The sequence below is a fragment of the Ips typographus genome, linkage group LG7 (genome assembly GCF_016097725.1).
Source record: "Ips typographus isolate SLU linkage group LG7, UJ_Ityp_2.0, whole genome shotgun sequence".
NCBI lineage: Eukaryota > Metazoa > Arthropoda > Insecta > Coleoptera > Curculionidae > Ips > Ips typographus.
Window position 1 is genome coordinate 4553098 of NC_138428.1, and position 20741 is coordinate 4573838.

Consider the following 20741-nt stretch of genomic DNA (forward strand, 5'->3'; position numbering starts at 1 on the left):
TCCTTGTCGAAAATTTTAATTATCTCATTGGCAGTCGCAGCACCGCAAATTAATTATCACTTATATAAGAACGCTCGTTCCGAATACGAAATGTACAATGTAGAAAATTGATTAGCGCATTTAAATACGCGTTTTATTTAGTATATTTATCGACATCCTCAGGACTAACAGACGCCAGGCTGATTACAATAATTAAGACTTCAATTGGGTTCATTTAAATATATTATTGTTTATTATTTCTCATTATAACCGTTTCTTTTTTATGGTACAGGAGAGAAAATAACGAGCTGTATCCAGGTGTATGTGAAATCGCAGAATATGAATGAAAAACGCTTTTGTTCACCGTATCGCCTAAGCAAATAATCACCGACGGGTAATCACTGTTATTGACTTACACATGTCAGTTAACAAACATTTAATAAGATGGATTAGTTTATCTTTTAATACCTATTGGTCTACGACTGTTTAAACAATCTGCCAACAAGACGGTTGGTTTTATCGATATTATTGTATTTTCTGTGTGTATTCATTGAAGGGAACAGAATCGAAACTTTAAATTAACTCATTAATTTCAATTTCCTCTGCCTGGATTAAGTCGCCTTAATCGAAACAACATTTCGGCACATTAGACTTTGTAATGGAGTTTGATAGTTTACGAAAAGTTGGCGGGAGTTGCAGCCGTGCGTTGAATTAGACGAGTTTCCTTTATATTAAAACCATTTGGTATTCTCACGAGTGATTGCGTTTTTATTCCAGGAGAAATCTTAATTATCTTTATCTAATGAGGTTAAGTATGGTTTTGCGGTCAAAATTAGTCAAATTGTGACACCTTTCATATTTCTAGTACAGTTACACTGTTGTATTTCATGTCAAATATCTTCTCTCTCTCTGGGTTATTTCTAATTTTTGATAGAATATTAGATTCAGGTAAAAGAATGCTAAAATTTTGGTGTTTAAATAAACCTCCTAACTGTCACAAGAACCAAGTTAGGAGCTGTCCTATTGTAGCACCTTCAATATTTCTACTACAGTTACACTGTTGCATTTCATGTAAAATATCTCGGTTATTTGTGATTTTTGAAAGAAAATTGTATACAAGTAAAAGAAAGGTAAAATTACGAGCTACATTTCGACATGTGAACAATCCTTCTAGCTGTCATAGTAACCAAATTAGTACAGCTTGCTGCTTTTTTTTTGACCAATCACAAATTATAGTACAAACAGTGGTGTGATTTATGTAAATACTATACATCTAAACTTACCTGTGACCAGTGTTGCCAAGTCAAAATATTTAATTATTAATTTAAGGCGGTAGAATAATCAGTCAAAAAACGGTAGATCAAAACAAATTAATACATTTTACATTTTTATACAGAGTCTTATAATAGTTGTCCAAAATATTAATCATTGATTCTTGCTATAAAAACCGTACTTCAAAAATACAAATTTTTCATTTTTTCATTAATAATTGTTTTTTAAGTTTTGATATTTGTGACAGATATCACGTGGTTTTAAAGGATAATTTAGCTAGGCAGTCACGTGACCATTGTCAAAAATCTTAAATCTCAAAAACACTCTTTAGTTATATCGAATACTGCAAGAAAACGTTTCTAAATTCTGATTTTTGCATCCTTATAGCATGGTTTGACAGTTTTGATGTTAGTGACAGTTGTCACGTGATTGTATAACACTATTTAGCTAGACGGTCACGTGACAGATTTCAAAATAACTGTCGTAATTCTCAGAAACACGTTTTATATCAAATACTGCAAGAAAACGTTTCTAAACCCTGATTTTTGCAACTTTAAAGCATTGTTTGACAGTTTTGACGTTAGTGACAGTTGTCACATGATTGTAGAACACTATTTAGTTAGACGGTCACGTGAAAATTGGCAAAATAAGTGTCATAAATCTCAGAAACACGTTTCATATCAAATATTGCAAGAAAACTATTCTAAACCCTGATTTTTGCAACTTTTGAGCATGGTTTGATAGTTTTGACGTTATTGACAGTTGTCACGTGATTTCAGAAGACTATTTAGCTAAACTATGAAGTGAAAATTGTCAAAATAACTGTTAAATCTCAGAAAATCGTCTTGTTTCAAAAACTGAGTTAAAATCTAATTCTTGCAAATTCTAGTAAAATTTTGACAATTCTGACAATAGTGACAGACATCACGTGGTTTTAGAGAATAATTTGGAGTAAGAAAATGACTGTTTTAAGCGCGTTTTTAGAATCCTTATTAATATTCCTATTCAATAAACTGAAAAAGTATATAAAAAGTTTCACAACCAACATAATGGCAATAACGTAATTAAAAACGGTAGATTATACTATACAAAAAACAGGAGAACGGTAGAAGAACTACAAAAACGGTAGATATATCGTTTTAATGGTAGACCTGGCAACATTCCCTGTGACAGACTTGTTTCTTCTTGTCTGTTAATAACATGAAATCAAGTCAGGCTACGCTGAAGGTATAAAGTACACATTTCATTGACTTATGCACAAGTCCTTTTGATCAAATAAAGTATCATTTTTCTTGACAGACTCGTTTTCTGGTTTATGCCGTGACATTCGAGCCTCGTGTTGCATATGTCACCTATTGGAGGTTGGCAACCGTGGCGGCGTAACCCAATCCGTGCACACTACCAACTGCCGTGAAATTTCCGAGCCTTTGTACGACACGTTTTTAAGGCTTCAGTAATGTTTTTCCATTCTGAAAATTTAATATACCAATTGAGTTATTTGAAAACAGCCCAAATTTGAAATATTCCCGGTCACGAAAGCATGATTTGATCGACGAAACGGGGATTTGGCCTGTTTGATTTCGGCTTTCCGAAAACGTGTTTCTGTTTTCCTCTTGGTGTCTCTCCCTACCGTAAATCTTTCGGAAAACCCGTTGAATAATATCGTTTCGCTTAATTTTATTGACCGGTTTTCCTCCATCCCACTACATTATTCGGTGCTTGGTGTCTATAGTGGCGGACGCGTGCCATATCCTCAAATTTCTATCCTTTTAACCTGTGTGACAATCGCACCCCCTTTTATTAAGGATTAGATGGGGATAATGGATGCATATAAAGAACAGAACCGAATTTTAATTTTTAATATCTCCTAAATCTGTTTAAACATTTACAAAGGTGAGGAAAAACTGATCAAGAAACTGATAAAGAGAATGGAACCTATGAGGAGAGGAGGGTTAGTTTCACAACCAGAAATTTTCACTAATAATTTGTTCTTGAACCGTTATAAAATAGTGGCCTACAGACAAAAAGACACAGTGACATTCGCCTGTCAATCATTGATGCAACATTGCCGTCATCCCCAAAAAGGCTTTGGTAAAAGGGGGCGCCATCAGCAGCAAAACCGAACAGATAACGTTGAACGGATGATGGCAAACTAAGGGATGATGAATGATACCGGCTGAATATTCATTAATAACGTTGTCGTGTCGCTTTGCTGAAGCTGAAACTGGGACAAAAGGGACCGAGCGCTGTTGCCACTATCGCCAAATTAATCTGCTGCCGTCAGTGACTTTGAGTCGCTCAATCATCCCCGACTTTTTATTTTCCAATTTCCAGATCGTATCGGTGGTTATCGAAAAAAAAGTTGGAAAAACGTTGCCAAAATCTGGGTTAGGGTCTTTATACGTATGGCGAGGAGGAAGGGAAACAGGCCACGTGCTAATTGTCCCCGTGCAGCTGCGTGGCCCTTAGAATGACATTGAATGCATGAGAATCACCCTTTGACGAATGATTGAGAAGCGTACAGGACTGTAATCAGATAAATGTGTTATTTGGTTTGACTAAGGTATTATTTATTCTTATTTCCAATTTATTTTGATCTCCTGTACGCCGGCATTGCTGTTATTTCTGCGTGGAATAGGCTGCTCATCATGTTCTTTTATTTCTTTTATTCAGTGTGAGTGTCGTTTCAGTCTGTTGTATGGTTGTCTTTAAGTTGCCACATTTACACTTGTGTCGTACTTATTCATACTCTTGTACCCCACTTCGGTTCATTTTGGTAAACCGTTTTTGTTGTGCCACAGCACAGACTCACATTTCTGATCTCAGCACCCTAATATTCTGATATTGAGTGGGTTTTTATTGTCCAGAAATTTTGTTTTTTATTTAAATTAAAAATGTTTTAGAATTTCCATAGATCCCCCTTGACAAAGGTTCAAATAAAGCTAATTTACATCCGTTACATCACAAATTTTCCTAATCATCTCAATAATTGCATGTTGGTTGACCTCTAGGTGGACACACTCCATTACAGTCCTTTAGTTAGGAGAAGGATTAATGTTTGAGAGTGCTGTGGTATGATGGGTTTGATTGTCGATAATACAGGAACCCAGTAACCACTTTATTTAACAACAGAACAGAAGAAAATACAACTCACTTTTCACTTAACCTTTTACCTTCCTGATACCTTTAGTGGACCTGAAGCCAACATTCTCTCCCCTGTTGAATTTGCCTTCTTTCCGGTTGAAGGTCTGCAGAATTATCATCACAAACATTCAAATCCTGTAGGGTAGGAAGATCGGATACAGAAGTAGCATTTGTCTGACGTTTCCAGATTCTCGACTTGAACTTCAGCTATGGCGTTTCCATTCAGCTTGATGATGGTGCCATTTACGCGGTTTTGGTTCCAAAGCTTCATCGATGACATATATCGGAAAGTTAGAAGTCATTCGTTGTAAGCAAAACTGGCGACGAAAACACACCTCCACAGTCTTGGAGGATTGCTTTGCCAAGTTTTTTCCAGGTGTTGATGCCAATGACAGGTACATCAGTACCAGTGTCAGCTTGTATTCGTACTAGAATGCCGTTAATGAAGACATCATGATAGCGTCTGCTAGCATTTGAATCAACACAGAAATTGTTAATGTGGATTGTTTTCTTACTCCGATACACGCGTGAAATGTGTCTTGATTTGTTACAAGAATGACAAGTTGCATTGTGGAATGGACAATTCCCTCTGTGAGTTGTTGCTCCATAACCCTGACACTTGCATTGGTCTTCTTCTTCCCTCTTGTTGGCTGAAACTTTCTTGTCGGGCGTTGGATTACATTGAAATCAACAGTAGGAGCAGCAGTTGATGAAGATCCTACCCGAACGTTGGTGAGCTTGTCAGCATGTGCTCTTCAGATCGGCGGAATCACATTCTTTGAGAATGATTGCATGGAATGGTTAAATGTATCACGCATGGATAGAGCTGCAAATAATAATTTGAACTTCTCCAGCGTCAGTTTGTCAAATTCAAATAGATCTCCACGTAGATTGGCTTCATCCAGAACAGCGTCTATGTTTTTGTTTGTTGCCTCGATTTAGCTTCTTTAAAAGTCATTGAGTGACGTTGATACCACTTTTCAAATGTGAGATCAGCATCATAAGTGAACGTATACGAAGGCGTTTAGAAAAATCGTCTAAGGTAACGGTTACCTTGTTGGTTGAGTTCCATTATGAGTCTTCTTGAAATAGCGTAGCAGTTCCAGCTGGCCTTCAAGAAGAGCTTGCAGAATATCGTGCGCCAAATGATGGGTTTGATTGTCGATAATACAGGATCAATACAGGTAATCACTTTATTTAACAACAGAACTAAAATACAACTGACTTTTCACTTGACGACTGCCACCCTTTTACCTTCCTGATACCTTTAGTCGACCTGGACCCAACATGGTAATATTCCAAAGATCGTAGTTATTTTCATATTTGCACTACAACTTCAAAGGCATTTGAGAGTATTAAACACATAATGGAAACACAAATTTGTCTAAATTACTACAGAAATTCAGTTTTGTTAATTATAACTTATCCAAATTATTTTTGAAGTTTGGGGTTAAGGTGCTGATTAATGGAATTAAATTAATATGGATCTGGGGAAGCTGTTGAGTGTAACCATGACAGTCAATGACGAGTTTGCGATTCGACGTTTCTCTGTTTCATGTCATACGGTACCACTTGTTGAAATTCGATCCCATTAAATCGCCTAAAACAAACAAACCGGCTGCCGGCGACTGGCAAAAGTAATAGACAAGAAACAAGACGTAAAACACGAAAACAAAAACATAAACCATTCAAAACAGGCATATAAGCCAAATAAACAGAAAATGGTTTATGCGGAGCTCGGCTCTCTCGCTCATCCACTCGGGATTTTATTTATAATATAAACATTTCGTGGGATCTTAATGGCCGACGGGGATAGGCGGGGACAATCGCAAAATCCCGTCTTGTTCCTTTTTATTCAGAAAAATTCTTTGTGTTTATACTCGGACCGTGTATGGTGTACTTTCTCTCCTTCGGCATGACTGTTCATTTTTAGGCTAATAGGCTTAGTTCGGAAGATATAAATATTAATTAGGACCTTAGGGCCTAGATGTGTGGCTAATTTACAATCTTAATCCGAGCGAAGTTTCGTGATAGTCTCCTTGTCAGCCGGACTTAGCTCCTACTGAATTTGCTTTTAGTTTCTTGGATCTTACTGAAAATTAAAGTTTTTAAATAGGATTAACACTATAACCTACACATCATCGGCATAGAATTTTATACAGTTAGTTTTATATTTAATATGTGGGAGAATCTCTTTTTTGAACTGAGGACCCAAACAAATTGACCAATCCCCAAAAATCGTCGGGACAATTAAGCCCCGTTCCCGAACGTATGTGGCTGCTCCATCTGTCGCGACTCTGCCCCTACTTCCTCTCCCTAATTCCCGATTGCTTTGGGTGACGAAGGTCTAATGAGCTGTGCTGATTGAGTCGGTGCATCGATGTGAAAACGTGATTCCCGATCGTATATGTATAGTTTGTGTATAAGTATATAATATACCGGGTGCGTCTCCGATTGGTCTCATTAATTGGATAGTGCGTTTCGACGTTTACGTGGTATTGTAGGCGATGGTCTCCTTATCTTTGACAAACTCCGGTTTGATGATGTTATATGAGTGATGAGGTTGTTGTTTATACAGGGTCGGTTTTAGATTTCACCCGCGTTTATTTGTATCTGTAAGACTTATCAGAAACGAGTTTCTTTTTACATTGTTCTGATGATATGGATCTAACTCAAATTTCATGGTTTTGTTGCTAAAATAGAGAGAATATTGCATTTCATTCAACTAATAGGAGGAGCACATTCACTGTTGTTAATAAATCTTACCAATAATGAGGTGCTCTTGTATGTGATAAGCTTCCGGAAGCAACAATGTGGTTTAGAGTATAAGCTTCCGGAAAATGCCCCATCTTGGCTTATTGTTTTTTCACTGTATACTTGAGAGAAAGTTCAAAAGAGTACAGCAAAAATCAGTAAATCGAACTTTGTACTTTTCACACCATTAAGGTTTCTTCCTAATACAAGGGTGGTCCAAATTGATTGTACACCATTGAATAATTCTACATTCAATATGGACCATCCTGAATGTTAAAAATTTGAAGGTTAGAGTTAAGTCATGCTAGACTAGATCCAAACAAAATATGGACAGAAACGTGTGTAACCATAATTCTAGTAAAAAGATTAAAGTTTTTGATTAGGTTTGACTAATTATTAAATAGAAATTCATCTTGCCGCATTAAGATCAATCAACCCAATAATTGTGATAACTTTTACATATAATATGTAATAACCCAATCAAACGACATTTCAATGGAAACTTTGACATTCGAGATACGTGAACGCTTGATTAATCCTCTTGCATTGTGATTTAATGAAATATCTTTAAAGATGACAAATAGAGTAAATCCTAATCCGGGCTGGGTACTTGAAAAGCCGAAATTTCGTGATTTGGACCTTTCCGTTATCGAACATGTTATCGAATCGAACCAAACTGGGACTAAATAAAAACGACGCTTATTTTTAACGTTTTCCTATCGAATTTGGTGTTACGTGTTCGGAAAATAAATCTGATAAAAAGCCTAAACAATGTCCCATCAGTCAAAGCGAGATTAACATGTCAAGCTCGATTAGAATATATACATTTTTTACATTCGTCGATCGTCGATATTAAACACAGCTATGTCAAGAGTTTGCTACAGGGACGGATTGTGGCATACGCTCTTTGAAACATCTCTTAAGAATTCTTCACAATGATTACTTAAATCTTCTAGTTCATTAATAGTCCTGTCCTTCCGAAAGAAATCCCAGAACTCAGAAAGCCACCCCCAAGCCGTATCAGATCCTCTGCACGTCTACGACTAGCTAGGATAAAGTTGAAGAGTGTTGAAAGATCATAAAGAAAGTTATTTGTACATTTTGGGCTTCTTTTATTTTCCACACCTTTTACAAAGCAAACGCGACAATATATTGTCAAGTGTAAATAGTTAGGTGAAATACGTTACATCAGGTAAGTTGACCAAGAAGGTATAAGTGTCAGCTAGATCCTACCTTTTTCTGTTTCTGCACCCCTAATATAATAATCGAATCGAATCAAAACCCAATAATCTAATGCAATCAGTTTTCTATTAGAGCTTTAAACATAACAGGAGGTTTGACTATCAGGAGTAACTACAAATTTATCTTCTTGTTCGTTCTGCTCTCCTAATACTCTCCGCAAAATTTGTATTCTTCTACCAGGAGCACAAAAGTGAGAGAAGATAAATAAATTTCTCTTGGCGAATGGTGACTGAACTATCAAGAGCAACTGAAATTTTCCTTACTGCTTTTCTGCTCTCCTTATACAAAACTCGGTGTTGAAGGATCATAAAGAAAGATATTTGTACATTTTGGGCTTCTTTTATTTATTTTCCACACCTTTTACAAAGCAAACGCGACAATATATTGTCAAGTGTGAATAGTTAGGTGAAATACGTTAGATCAGGTAAGTTAACCAAGAAGTATAAGTGTCAGATAGATCCTACCTTTTTATGTTTCTGCACCCCTAATATAATAATCGAATCGAATCAGTTTTCTATTAGAGCTTTAAACGTAACAGGAGGATTGACTATCAGGAGTGACTACAAATTTATCTTCTTGTTCATTCTGCTCTCCTAATACTCTCCGCAAAATTTGTATTCTTCTACCAGGAGCACATAAGTGAGATAAGATATAATTTCTCTTGGCGAATGGTGACTGAACTATCAAGAGCAACTGAAATTTTCCTTACTGCTTTTCTGCTCTCCTTATACAAAACTCGGTTTTTGTATTACCAAAAGCACAAAAATGACAGGAGGAGCTGTGCTTGGCTCCTAATACCAGAAACTTACCATTTTTCGTTTAATATAATTACTTACCATACATAAACCGTTACTTTCGGGATTTGACAGGTATTTAAAGAAAACCAACAAAATAGTTTTAAAACAGTAAAATATTTATTGAAATCGTATACGTTTTTTTTTTAAAGCATACATACAGTATTACATTTAACCGCTAAGCCTACTGTACACACATTACTTGTCTGGGGGTATAAAAAAAAGGAAAACTGTACAACGTATTTATAAAAATATACAATACAAAACTAAAATCTTCTTTTTGTGCTGTTCGCTATTAAAACGAAATCACCTGTCTCTATGAACCAAATTATTAGTGTGATATGTCCATGGGAGCACTAAGTGCGCAAGTATACCGGGAGAGTACAAAAAATATATATACAGAACGACAATGTACCAGGACGTCTCAAAATGTTATAAAAAAAAGAGGAAAACGAGACTTTTATTTGGGACGGCCTGGTAGGAGGACAGCTAGGGTTAAATAGACAGCTAAGTACAAAAATGATTAATAATTTATTATTATTATATAAAACTCTATAAATAATAATTATTTGGAAATTGTTATGAAATATATTATTATTATTTTTAAATTAGTTTTTGTTTTAAGTCTGAATATCACTGACACGTACATGCTCAGTACAACATATAAACTTTTTCTCTAAGACTCAAGGTGGTCCCCCCTCAAAACCTTTTCTAATCACGTACGTCGCTTACCTAACAGAAAATGTACATCTTAGACTTTAATTACGTATATTATTAATCACGTTCCGATTACGTTTTTTTTTGTACAAGAACCCTAGAAAGGGCGTGATGTTACAAGGGCCACCCTGTATACGGATTTCAGGGGGCTCCCTCTATAAATCACCCGCAGTTTACTCTACTACTGTTTATTTTTCAGGCGCGTTTGTTGGAAATAGTTTAGTTTAAATAACGCGGAGTTTACGCCAGCGAGGGCTTTTTTAGAGTCTTCATTAGATCCTCAAAGCCGCTAGAACAAGCAATCAGGTTTAAGCGGATGGCATCAACCTGTGATTACTTCTCTATAAAGTGGCATAGTCGAACATCACCAGCGTAAACTCTTGTTTTATTTACTGTACAAATTACATTTAAACTAACACGAGCGACAAAATTTCACGGTGCTCGAGGTATGCACAACTTGACACTCCAAAGTCCTGGGATCCATAATTCTCTTGCCAGTTCTTTGTCGACTAATTATAACATGCCTCCAGACTTTGGCTGAATTTTTTCGATAATATACAAAACACTAAACTTGTAATAGTGTGTCTCAGAAAAAAAGATGATGACATCATTGAAGGTACACTTACGGTCAAAATGTTTAGTTGAACAAAACACCAGTTGAAATGTGTGTGAATGATGATCTGGACAAAGAAACGTTACTAAGCTTACCACGTGACTGTTATATTCAGGAAGTACACTGTGGTCACATGACAGGAGCTCAACAATTAAGCCAATCTTAATCGAAAGCTGTGCTACTTTCATGGGTACCTATTTAGGAGCTCTAACCTATGCTCATAAAAATATGCGCCTAGATGCAGAACTTTAGAGTGTCACAAATACAATCCGTGAAATCAGTCTTCACTACAAACCGCTACCTAAATCTACAAAAGAATCACTTGAAACGCCACTGTGACACAGTATCGCGAATAAATAAATTAAAATTAAACTTAAACCAGTCCATTTCGTATAGCATGTACAAAAATGTTCCGAATCCGCCGCAGCCGGCAAACCTAACCTAAAAAAGTGTCCCCGCAAGATGGCACCCGAATCGACTAGAGAGCAGTGACGGCCGACTGCCGCCCGCACCCGATCACTCAAATAGGCCCGTAGTTGCTCAACGACTGTCCCGTAGAGGGCGCTGGCGCGTGATTGACCACGACCGGGGCGGACCCGTCGCCTACTTGTCATACGTGACTTAAGGGCGGCTGCTTCAACACGTGATGGTGCAAATGGTGCTGACTGGCCGAAGCAACGCTGCCCGTTGGTCCTAGAAGAGAAGCACTTCCAGGTCCGGCGATCAAGTATTGAGGAGGTGGGGGTTTGCCCCTGTTTTTGATCAACGCAGCGTTGGCTCCGGAAAGGTCAGGTCGTCCAAAGAGTCGCTTCCAAAGCCTTCTCCACGAGTCCAAAGTCTTTCCAGACCAGATCCAGACTCCACTAGTGATGCCCACAGCTAGGGCCATAAAATATTTGAGCATTAAGACGGAGTATAAGGGTTTGGCTTTGGCGGAATTGAAGCATGAACACGCCAGAGCCTTGAGCCACTCGGCATGGAAAGCGTTTTCGTAGAGGTGGCATCCAATCACGATGGTGGCAGGCACCGTGTACAAAACACTGAAGATTCCAATTCTAATCATGAGTTTCTCGAGTTTGTCTGCTTTGGAAACAGCTCCAGTGCCTCCTTGCTTCTTAATCACGTTGCGGATTCTAAACAATGATACAAATCCAGCTAGGAGGAAGCTGGTTCCCAAAATCAGGTAGATCACCAAGGGACCTAGCACAAACGTCTGCAAATGGTCAGTGTTCATGTTGCCAACGTAACAGATTCCTGACACTGGATCTCCATCTACAGCTCCACTTAACAGAACACCTAGAGTCTGGAGAGTTGGGATCAACCAAGCTGCCACATGGAAACACTGCGCATAACTAGCAATTGCTTCGTTCCCCCATTTAAGTCCTGCAGCCAGGAACCACGTCAACGACAAGATGACCCACCAAATTGAGGAGGCCATCCCAAAAAAGTACACGAGCAGGAACACCAACGTGCACAAACTGGGTCCTGTGGAAGAATATCGCACCATTGCGCCCTCACACGCCACTGCGTCATGTCCTGACCCCACGCGCACTAAATACCCCACCGACACCAGAAAGTAGCAGGCTGACAGGAAAACTATCGGTCTCTCAGGGTACTTGAACCTTTCCGTTTCGATGAAAAATGTGATAAGTGTCATTAGCGTAGAAGCGGCGCAGAGTCCGGACCATAGACTTATCCAAATTGACGCGAACTCCTTCTCCTCCGGGGTGAAGAATGGTTCCTTGCATGGGAATGCACAATTTGGGACGCCGGCGACGTTTCGGTTGTTGAACGGCGCTAGACTCATTTCGGACCCCAGGGAGACTAGTGGTTGTTGACAATGGCACCTAAAACAACAAAAACCCATTTAGTTTAACCATTCCCTACGTCCCATATTAGTTATTGTAGATACTGTGTAAAATGACGAAAAAAGGCAAAAACAAAGAGAGAAAGAAGAAGTGTTGCAAACGGAAAACAGATACTAACGTCTTGAGTCATACTCTTTATTAAGTGTCTTGCGATTTGTTATTAGGCATCATCAAACAGTTTCATGATGTTAAAACTTGTGACTGTCTGTGTAATTTCTTGAAACTTTGAATATCATACAATTCTGACTATTCGTCTTTCTCTCTTTCTTTACATAAAAAAAGAATACCAACCTGCACTCTGTGGGTGCGTTTCCTTTTGTTCTTCCTGTGCCTCCCTGGGGATTTTCGCAGTTTTTTGAACCGGGTTTGCACGGCTTCAACGTCTTCTTGTTCGTCTGTTTTGGAGTGGATGAGGACGACGAAGACGACGTGTTATGTGTCGGCTGGTCCATACACAAAACTTCCCCACCTTGTATGGGAAACTGTTCGCATTCCATGCGTTCCGGCCATTGGAAACCATACTGAGTCATGATGGGTTCGCAGCCTTCTCTAGCCCTTCGGCATAGGTCCCGGCAGGGTGGTAGTGGTTTTGAGTACTCGGGCAAGCAAATCGGGGCGTACATGGAGCAAAGGAAGAACTTAAGATCTGAGGAACATTTGATTTCCACCAGAGGCCAGAACTGGTGCACTTCCAGGCCGGCTTCGTCTTGAGATTCGTGATTCAGTTCGTTGGGCATTCGGGTCATATTGTACCCAATCCCCATGCACATGGGTATGGTGATTTCTTCGCATTTTTCATCCGAGTCCAAGGAGGAAGAAATGACGGAAGAGGAACTAGGGGGCGCTAGCAGCGCGGCAGCCAATAACGTCAAAGCTACAGTTGCCATTGTCTTCTCAAATGGTTGTCGAGCTGGCTTCTATAAACAGCAAACTTCTATCTGAAGACGTATTTCCCTAGACGGAAAACGCGTTCAGACTTCTGGCGGTATCGCTGCATGGCAATCTGGAACCAAAAGAGTCGGTTAATGATGATAAATATTAAAAATCGGTTTAAACGCGCGCTTTTCGGCTCTTGATGATAAATGCAACCGCGGATTCTACGAGATATTCTCGAGACTACCTACAGTTTTTCAGCGAGAGGAATCAATAAATTTCGTGCAGTACACGGCACGAAATTGCCTCTCGCGTTAACGAGATCCGGAATGAATGAGCGGACATTTGCTAACGTGCCCACGGCACGCAAATCAGATATCTGAGTAGGGATCGTTTACCATTTTCATTTTTAACGTTACGAGATACAAAAATTAAGAAAAAGTTTCAGTAAGTTGTTTAGTTAGAAACCGGGCCCTATCCAAAATGAATTTATCAGACAAAATTTCTATGGGAAAAATATAGAAGAGTAGTACTATACTTGAAATAGGGATAATTATTGCAAAGGTTTCTCAAATAAATGAAAGAGGGTGTAATATGTCACTTTCCAAATTTTCTATTTTTGATGGTACAAAACCAAATGACAACATATTATCTTTTTACCATAACTTGAAGTATGGAGTTATTGTGAAACCTTGATATCCAAAGCTTGTTTAATAATAGAATAAATAATGATATGCAAAGAAAACTATGTTAGTTCCGCCATTTAAGGTTAGGTGGATTAGTGACATTTAAGCATGCAATAAGATATAGCAGACATCTTCTAAGGATTCTAATGGTAGAAATAAAAAAAGTGATAATGATTCAACTACAAGTATCATAAAAGCTGTGAAACCAATAAAGATTCATTAAGTGACCATTCACTTGTGGGTTGTTGATAATGACAATATTACTTTTCCTCATCAAAGTTTAGACCATGACGAAGATTTCAATAATGATAGTGTAAAGTTCTCAAATCAATTATTAGGAAATGCACGATAACTAAAGGAAACCAGGTTAGTTTTGCAATTCAAATTGTTCTCTTCTTTTTAGTTCAATTACATTTTGTCACACTTAAACGTCAACATACATCTTGAGGGGGCTTAATATAAAGGAAGGGATCGAACAAATACCGTTAAGCGTACGAAAACGTACACCGCCCATCATTCCATCGAAGTCCATTTGAATCGGTCACAAACTGGTTTTCAAATCGAAACCGGGGTTGTGTATCTTTGCATTTAAATGTTGCGGTAAAAATTTACGGACACGATTATCGAGTGCGACGCAGAGGCGGCCGTAACAATAAAATCCCGGGGCCCAGCCCTAGCAAAATGCTGATACACTTTACACAAGCATAACTTGGCCGTGTCCCGCCCACCCTTTTCCACCTTCAAAGTGACAAACATGGTTGGAACATTTATTAGAAATGCTGCTGTTTTTCTAGTTTTTTTAGTTGGCGATCAGGAGGATCCAGTTGATTTGCCAAGCCAGATGATGATTATATCATGTTGAATGTTAATCTCTGTCATTTTGAAGGTATAGTTTGAAAATCAAGGGGGGAAAGATCATACAGAAGTTGCAAATTCAGTCAATGTTGTACAGAAAATGGTCCATCTACTGATTAGATTTATCCTTTGCTTAAAACTTAAAAACAACAGATCAAAGGATGTAGGAGAGTAAATGTTAATTTTGACAATCTGAAGATCGAATGAGGACTTTTACTTTTAATTAAATATAGATGTCACTGAGTGTTGTAAATTCTCTTTACATTGATTAATCAACTTCTGATTAGTAAATCTTGGGGTAAGGATTTACCCCAATTCAAGTTGTACTCACAATCTTGCGTGCGATTGTCATGTAGTTGGCAACGGAGCCGAAGGGAACAAATCATAAATTAGAAACAAGGCAACGAAATGAGGCATTCACACGGCAAAATAGGTTTTCCCCGATTCCTTTTCACGGACTGTTTCGTACTTTTCCGGGCGCTGAGCTCTAGTGAAAAACTTCTTTTTTTTTTTTGAAGTCGCCGACGAGGAAATGAACCAGAGTTACTTTTTGTTTCGTATTCGCCCTTAGGAACGACAAGGGACGGGCAGGTTTGCTCCCTCTAATTGGCCGCAAAATGACTGCACGACATGTAATCACACGTTCGTGAGCGTACAATATGTGCATAGTTTTTGGGAGAAAGTCGTCGGTCCTACAAAAGGCATATAAATCAAACAATCCGATGGGTTTGGAATAGGAAATGCCGACTTCGGGCGTAACTAGTATAATAATAGCGGTCCCATGTATGGTAGTTTATAATTGCGAGTGCGTGCCGATCCTTTCTCTTTTCATGACTTTTGACGGATCAAAAAAAAAAAAGTAGCCCGAAGTCTTGAGAGGTCTCGAGTGGCACTCGAAGCGAAATTAAAAGGGGCTGCGCCCCTAACAAATCGGAGATTATCGTTTCTCATTTATCAGGGTGACAAACTTAAATTGGATTTTAACCACCCACGTGCAACAGGACAAATTCCCAGTGTCAGACCTAGACTGAAACTCAAACAAATTTGAATTGACGTCACAAATTTGCAAAAGTTTTGTTATTACAATGAAAAGAAACGAAGAAAATGTCATGTACTTCTCTTATGACCCATAATCAATGTTTGAATTCCCGGTTTTTGGCAATTAACAATTCTCTTTTGTATTATAGCAAGTTCTGTAAATTGGTATTGACACTCAATTTCACGGTGTCAGTTTAGATTATGACTTTAATGCTTAAATTAAACAACCCTTAAAAATGACGCCTGTTAAACTACATGAATCTAATGAATTCAAAGTGATCGTTTTTATTTATGAAATTCGACAGATACCATCAACTATGGTCATTAAGTGTTTTTTAGTATAGTTTCTTGACAAATCTGTTTAAATTAAAGTGACTGACCATTTTGAACAGTTTTGACGTCATTTCAATTTTGCTTGGTTTTCATTATAGGTCTAGAATGAACCATAAGGAAATATCTTGAATCTCTCTTCTTCATCCTGTTCTGTAGGGGTATTCAGGACGGAAATCGGTCCTATTAGTTTTAAGGAAGTAAGCTGGCGGTGGCTGACAGTCACGTGTTTCCCCTCCTTAAACTAAATACGCCCTCTAAACTTGATTCTCGTTAAAATTAATTAAACGAAACCCGAAAAAATCGACTACCATGGTCGAGGAGGAGAAATCAGCACTAATTTATCTCGGACAAGACCTCGGACCTAATACCGTATGTGTTCGACCGGCTAACGAAAGATGGTAGTCGCAGATAGGTGGATCGCGGCCGGGATGGTTACGGGGGACAAAATAAACAAAGATAAATTTTATGGGCCCCTCGGTAAGTGACAGGCACGATTTTCGAAGAGTTTTCGACTTGTCCTCCCGGGCATGTCGGATTTCAAATCACTCGATTCGCTTTGTCTTTTTGCGGGACGCACGAAAACTCCTATGATGGTACCAGTTGTACGGAATCGAAGACAAAACCCGTAAAACGTTGTCGTGCAGTACCAGATCGTGGGCGTGTCTTTTTTCTTATTTTCCAGCTTGTTGTTCTTTTCGCAGAATATTCTTTCGAGATGACAGATATCGACTAGCGTGTGTGGGTGACTTGTGCCCCAGCTAGTCTATAAAAGCGTGATCTTCATGTTTTTGCTTTTGTTCTGTTTTATTATCGTACGGTGGTATTGGTTTACTAAAGTGTAATTTTACCTTTTACTTGGTTAACAAAACAACTCCTAAAAAAATCACAAAATTACAACATTGGCAGATGTCAGTTACACTAAAATGTTGCCCTAAATATATTCCTCCACAAGTAGTACACAAGCTGATTGATATTTAAAGTATCCTCCAGTATATAAATATACAGGGTCTTTCCAAGTGGTGGGAGTAACTCAAAGCAATATCTTCTAAAGAGATTCATAGAGTTTCATCAATGATTCTTCACATGAATTACAAAATTTAAGCAAACTATTTAGAACTGCGCAGTTAACTGAATTATTATACACCTGTTAATCAATTGAAATAACATGTTACACTTCATTAGCGAGATAGCAATAATTTCCACCAACCTTGATAAAAAAAATATACTTTTGAAGGTTGGGAATGTCTTCGAATAGATGGAACAAGCCAAGGCACTCGTGTTTTGTTATTCAACAGGAAAGATTGACTGATTGATGAATACAGTTGGACTGTTAAATTAGTAAAAGATCTGGAAATTCTTGTTTCTGTGTCAAAACTCGTTTGTCATACTTTTTTGTTTTGTCAAACTTTATCTTGAGCTTGTGTTAGTATCAATTTTACAATCTAATCTATTCAGCGAAGTCCAACGAATAATTCCTACTTCAAGAGAAAAAAAATAAATATTGATATCTTTTTAAATTCACTTTTGACCACCTTGTACAGGATATATAGTAAAAATGTCAAATAATCAAATTATTTATCATAAAAGACAATCAGTATTGACTTGTACAAGCAAGTCATCGTCAGACCTTACACCTCGATATATACTAACAACAACAAAAAAATGAAAGTACATTTTGTGTTAAAATTAATCTAAAAACTGTTCAGAAGAGTCCTAGGATATCACAAAAACTAATAACTAGTTTAAATTTTGGAAAACATTTAGTATACAGGGTGCCACAAATTCGTGACCAAGTAGAGATAGAACCTAGAGATAGAAGATACAACCTTGGTTAAATGAAGGCAAGTTCAATCTTATGCCGTTTTAACATTTAAAAAATCCGATTACTTCCATATCTGAAAAAATACGAAATTTCAGAAAAACGTTTGTGTAAGCTTATTTGATGAGATAATTTAAATTTATTCACACTTTGTCATTGCAACTTTTTTCTTTTCAAACCTGACATTGTCACATTTGAAATCCGACGTTTCAGTTTTTGTCAGCCATCATCAAGGCAGATTTTGAAAGTGCTTTGTTTTCTGATTCAAATAACGTGCAGCACTAGCATACAGTACTGCATACAGAGATAGGTACGTGTTTTAAATAGAAATTCTGTGTAAATTTAATGAAATCCATTATGATTACCATGAAAACTCCTGATGTTGTTGAAAAATTTGGGTTTTCTGCTGGAAGAAACCCTTTTATTGGACATAAAATTAAAAACAAGATACCTATCCTATTTTATTTATTTTACTTTTAAGATTTTACAGCATACTAATGTATTAAATTTAACAACATGCGTTTTGGGTAAGACCAATCATCATCTCTAATTAATAATTCAGCAAATTCTCACCTAAAATTCATCATTCAGTCATTTAAATCAGAAAACCAAGCACTTTTTTTAACAATTTGTAATGAAACTAAATTCTTACCTTTCTTAATTATAATCGATTAGTTAACTGTGTTGTTGGCACATTTGGTCCTTCGAGCTGTTCACACTGAACTCCTGAAACAAAAATATTTTTTTGAGACACTCTAATACCTAGAAAGAAAACGACTTTTTAATCATGTCAATAAATGTCTTTTCACCCCTCATTAAATGGGGTACGAAACAAGGAGGGTTGAAGCACATCTTAAAAGCTTTTTAACGACACATTTCATCTTTCAATGTTAAGATTGATTTAGGGGGAGGGTCAACTGTATTAGAATTACTTGGAAGAAAATGCTTTAAAGTTGGCTGGGTTGTCAGTCTGCTAAGTTACACAAGAAGTATAGAAATTGTAACCTTTTTGTAACTAGTTACGCCACTGGCTTGTTAGTAAAACAACGGTCGACCTCTTGAGTATTGTATAGTCTCACCTCAACCACTCCCATCTCTTTCCAACTAAATAATTCTTTGTCAGACTGGTCCAAGTTCATTTGAATATATATTCAATTCGTTTTTTGTACGAAATGTTTGGGTGGACGCCACTGAACCACCAGATAACCCATCCCGAGGAGATTTTTCCAGTCTCGTGTTCTTTTTTTCTTATTTGATCGGTCGTTGTTTACACAACAGCTCATTACTGCCGTGATTTAGAGGTGTGAACGACTCGGTTAGGACTTTTGTTTAACCTTCATAATTGTTTGTTTGAATGTTATAATAGCGGCCGATTGACTTATACGGGGCGGATCGATGACGCGCCCCCGGCTTCGAAATCCGATTTAGAAAATATTTACTACAAGAGGAAACGGTAAAAATTTTAACGAGTCTGTGTTTGTGCGTACGTGTTTTGGTTTACACGTGTTTTATGCCGTCGTAACCCGAGATACGACAGGGGAAGCATTGTATATTTTCAAACAACGGCTAATGGCAACATTTGGTTTTGTGGCGATGATTATTTATTCAATATACACACGTTAACGCACCGATTAAGTTGTTTTTCTACGCTGAATTATTTCCCCTTCATCATAAACTCGGTACGTTTTGGCCTCCGCGTCCGCCCGACTTAAATCCACTTGATTTTGTTTTTGTTGATCTTAATTTTACCAGCTTAAAGCACTACAACTCATTTTTTTATTTTCTATAGATTTTCTTAGAAAAAAAATGTTACTTTGAGGGAAGTTACTAGTCTATTAAGGAAACGTATGGACCTTCAGAGTTATCCATAGCACAGCGTGACAAAATCACCAACTGTCTTCCAAAGGCAGCAAAGAAGACGATTTGAACCATCCAACCAAACTGAATAAAGTGTTACCCGTACCAGATTTTTGAGATCGGACTACAAACATACAAAATATCTGGATAGACTACTAATTAATGGTTCTCCATCTTGCTATCATATAAGGTTCTGGTGTCCAATACTTCTCTTCGTCAGAGTTCATCGTCGTTTTGCCTAATCGTGTTTGTCATGATAGCGTATTATCACGTTGATTTTAATAAAAGATGTCAGTTGAAAAATCTGTCCCGAGTTAATCAAGTAGGCAATCAATCGTCCCAGACCAGGCAGGAAATAAATGAAAAACGCTCTTATTTGTACAAAACTCAATGATCGAGGCCCCGATCCCAATATTTCCACACCGGCCCCCTGATAAGGCCTGTCTCCCTTATCTGGGTGATCAATCAATGCTATATCAATAAATCAAAAACAACTTTGTTTTGCTTATCCTCCGTTGCCTCGCTTATCTACTATTTAATCAACCCAAAGGTGTCTTTACTATTTGGGAAAACTGAAAGCCCAGACAGGCCAGAGGGTTGATAGCACAAATTTCAAAATTAAGAGAATGTGGTATAGGCCTTCACAGACTTAAACCAGCCAGACTAATTAAATAAACGCTCAAGTAACAGTTTTGTTTCCCCTGCGTCCCTTTGATATTTACAACCCTTTGAAAACAAAGGACTCTGAGAGTAAATTTGAACTGAAAGTTATGAAAATGAACTTAAAGGGGAACCGATTATCGGTCAGTTTATTGGGCAATAAAGTCGGGGAAGAAGTTGAGCCCCCTTCGCGCTTTAAGTCGTGACGCCGGTGTCACTGCTGGTGACTTATAAATG

General features: G+C 37.8%; 1 protein-coding gene across 6 annotated transcripts in view; it reads right to left on the reverse strand.

Moving 5' to 3' along the window:
• Positions 1-9283: 9283 nt before the first annotated feature.
• The window catches only part of fz2 (frizzled 2), an 83092-nt gene continuing 71634 nt past the window's right edge, over positions 9284-20741 (reverse strand). For 4 of the 6 annotated variants that reach the window (XM_081983660.1, XM_081983659.1, XM_081983661.1 and 1 more), the window contains 3 exons: positions 18640-18713; positions 12675-13386; positions 9284-12362 (listed from right to left, as the gene is read on the reverse strand). In XM_081983660.1, the coding sequence (XP_081839786.1) occupies positions 11126-12362; positions 12675-13270 (1833 nt within the window). In that variant the 5' untranslated portion in view covers positions 13271-13386; positions 18640-18713 and the 3' untranslated portion in view covers positions 9284-11125. The remainder of the gene's footprint in view (positions 12363-12674; positions 13387-18639; positions 18714-20741) is intronic. The other 2 variants (XM_081983662.1, XM_081983663.1) reach the window with 1 other exon arrangement.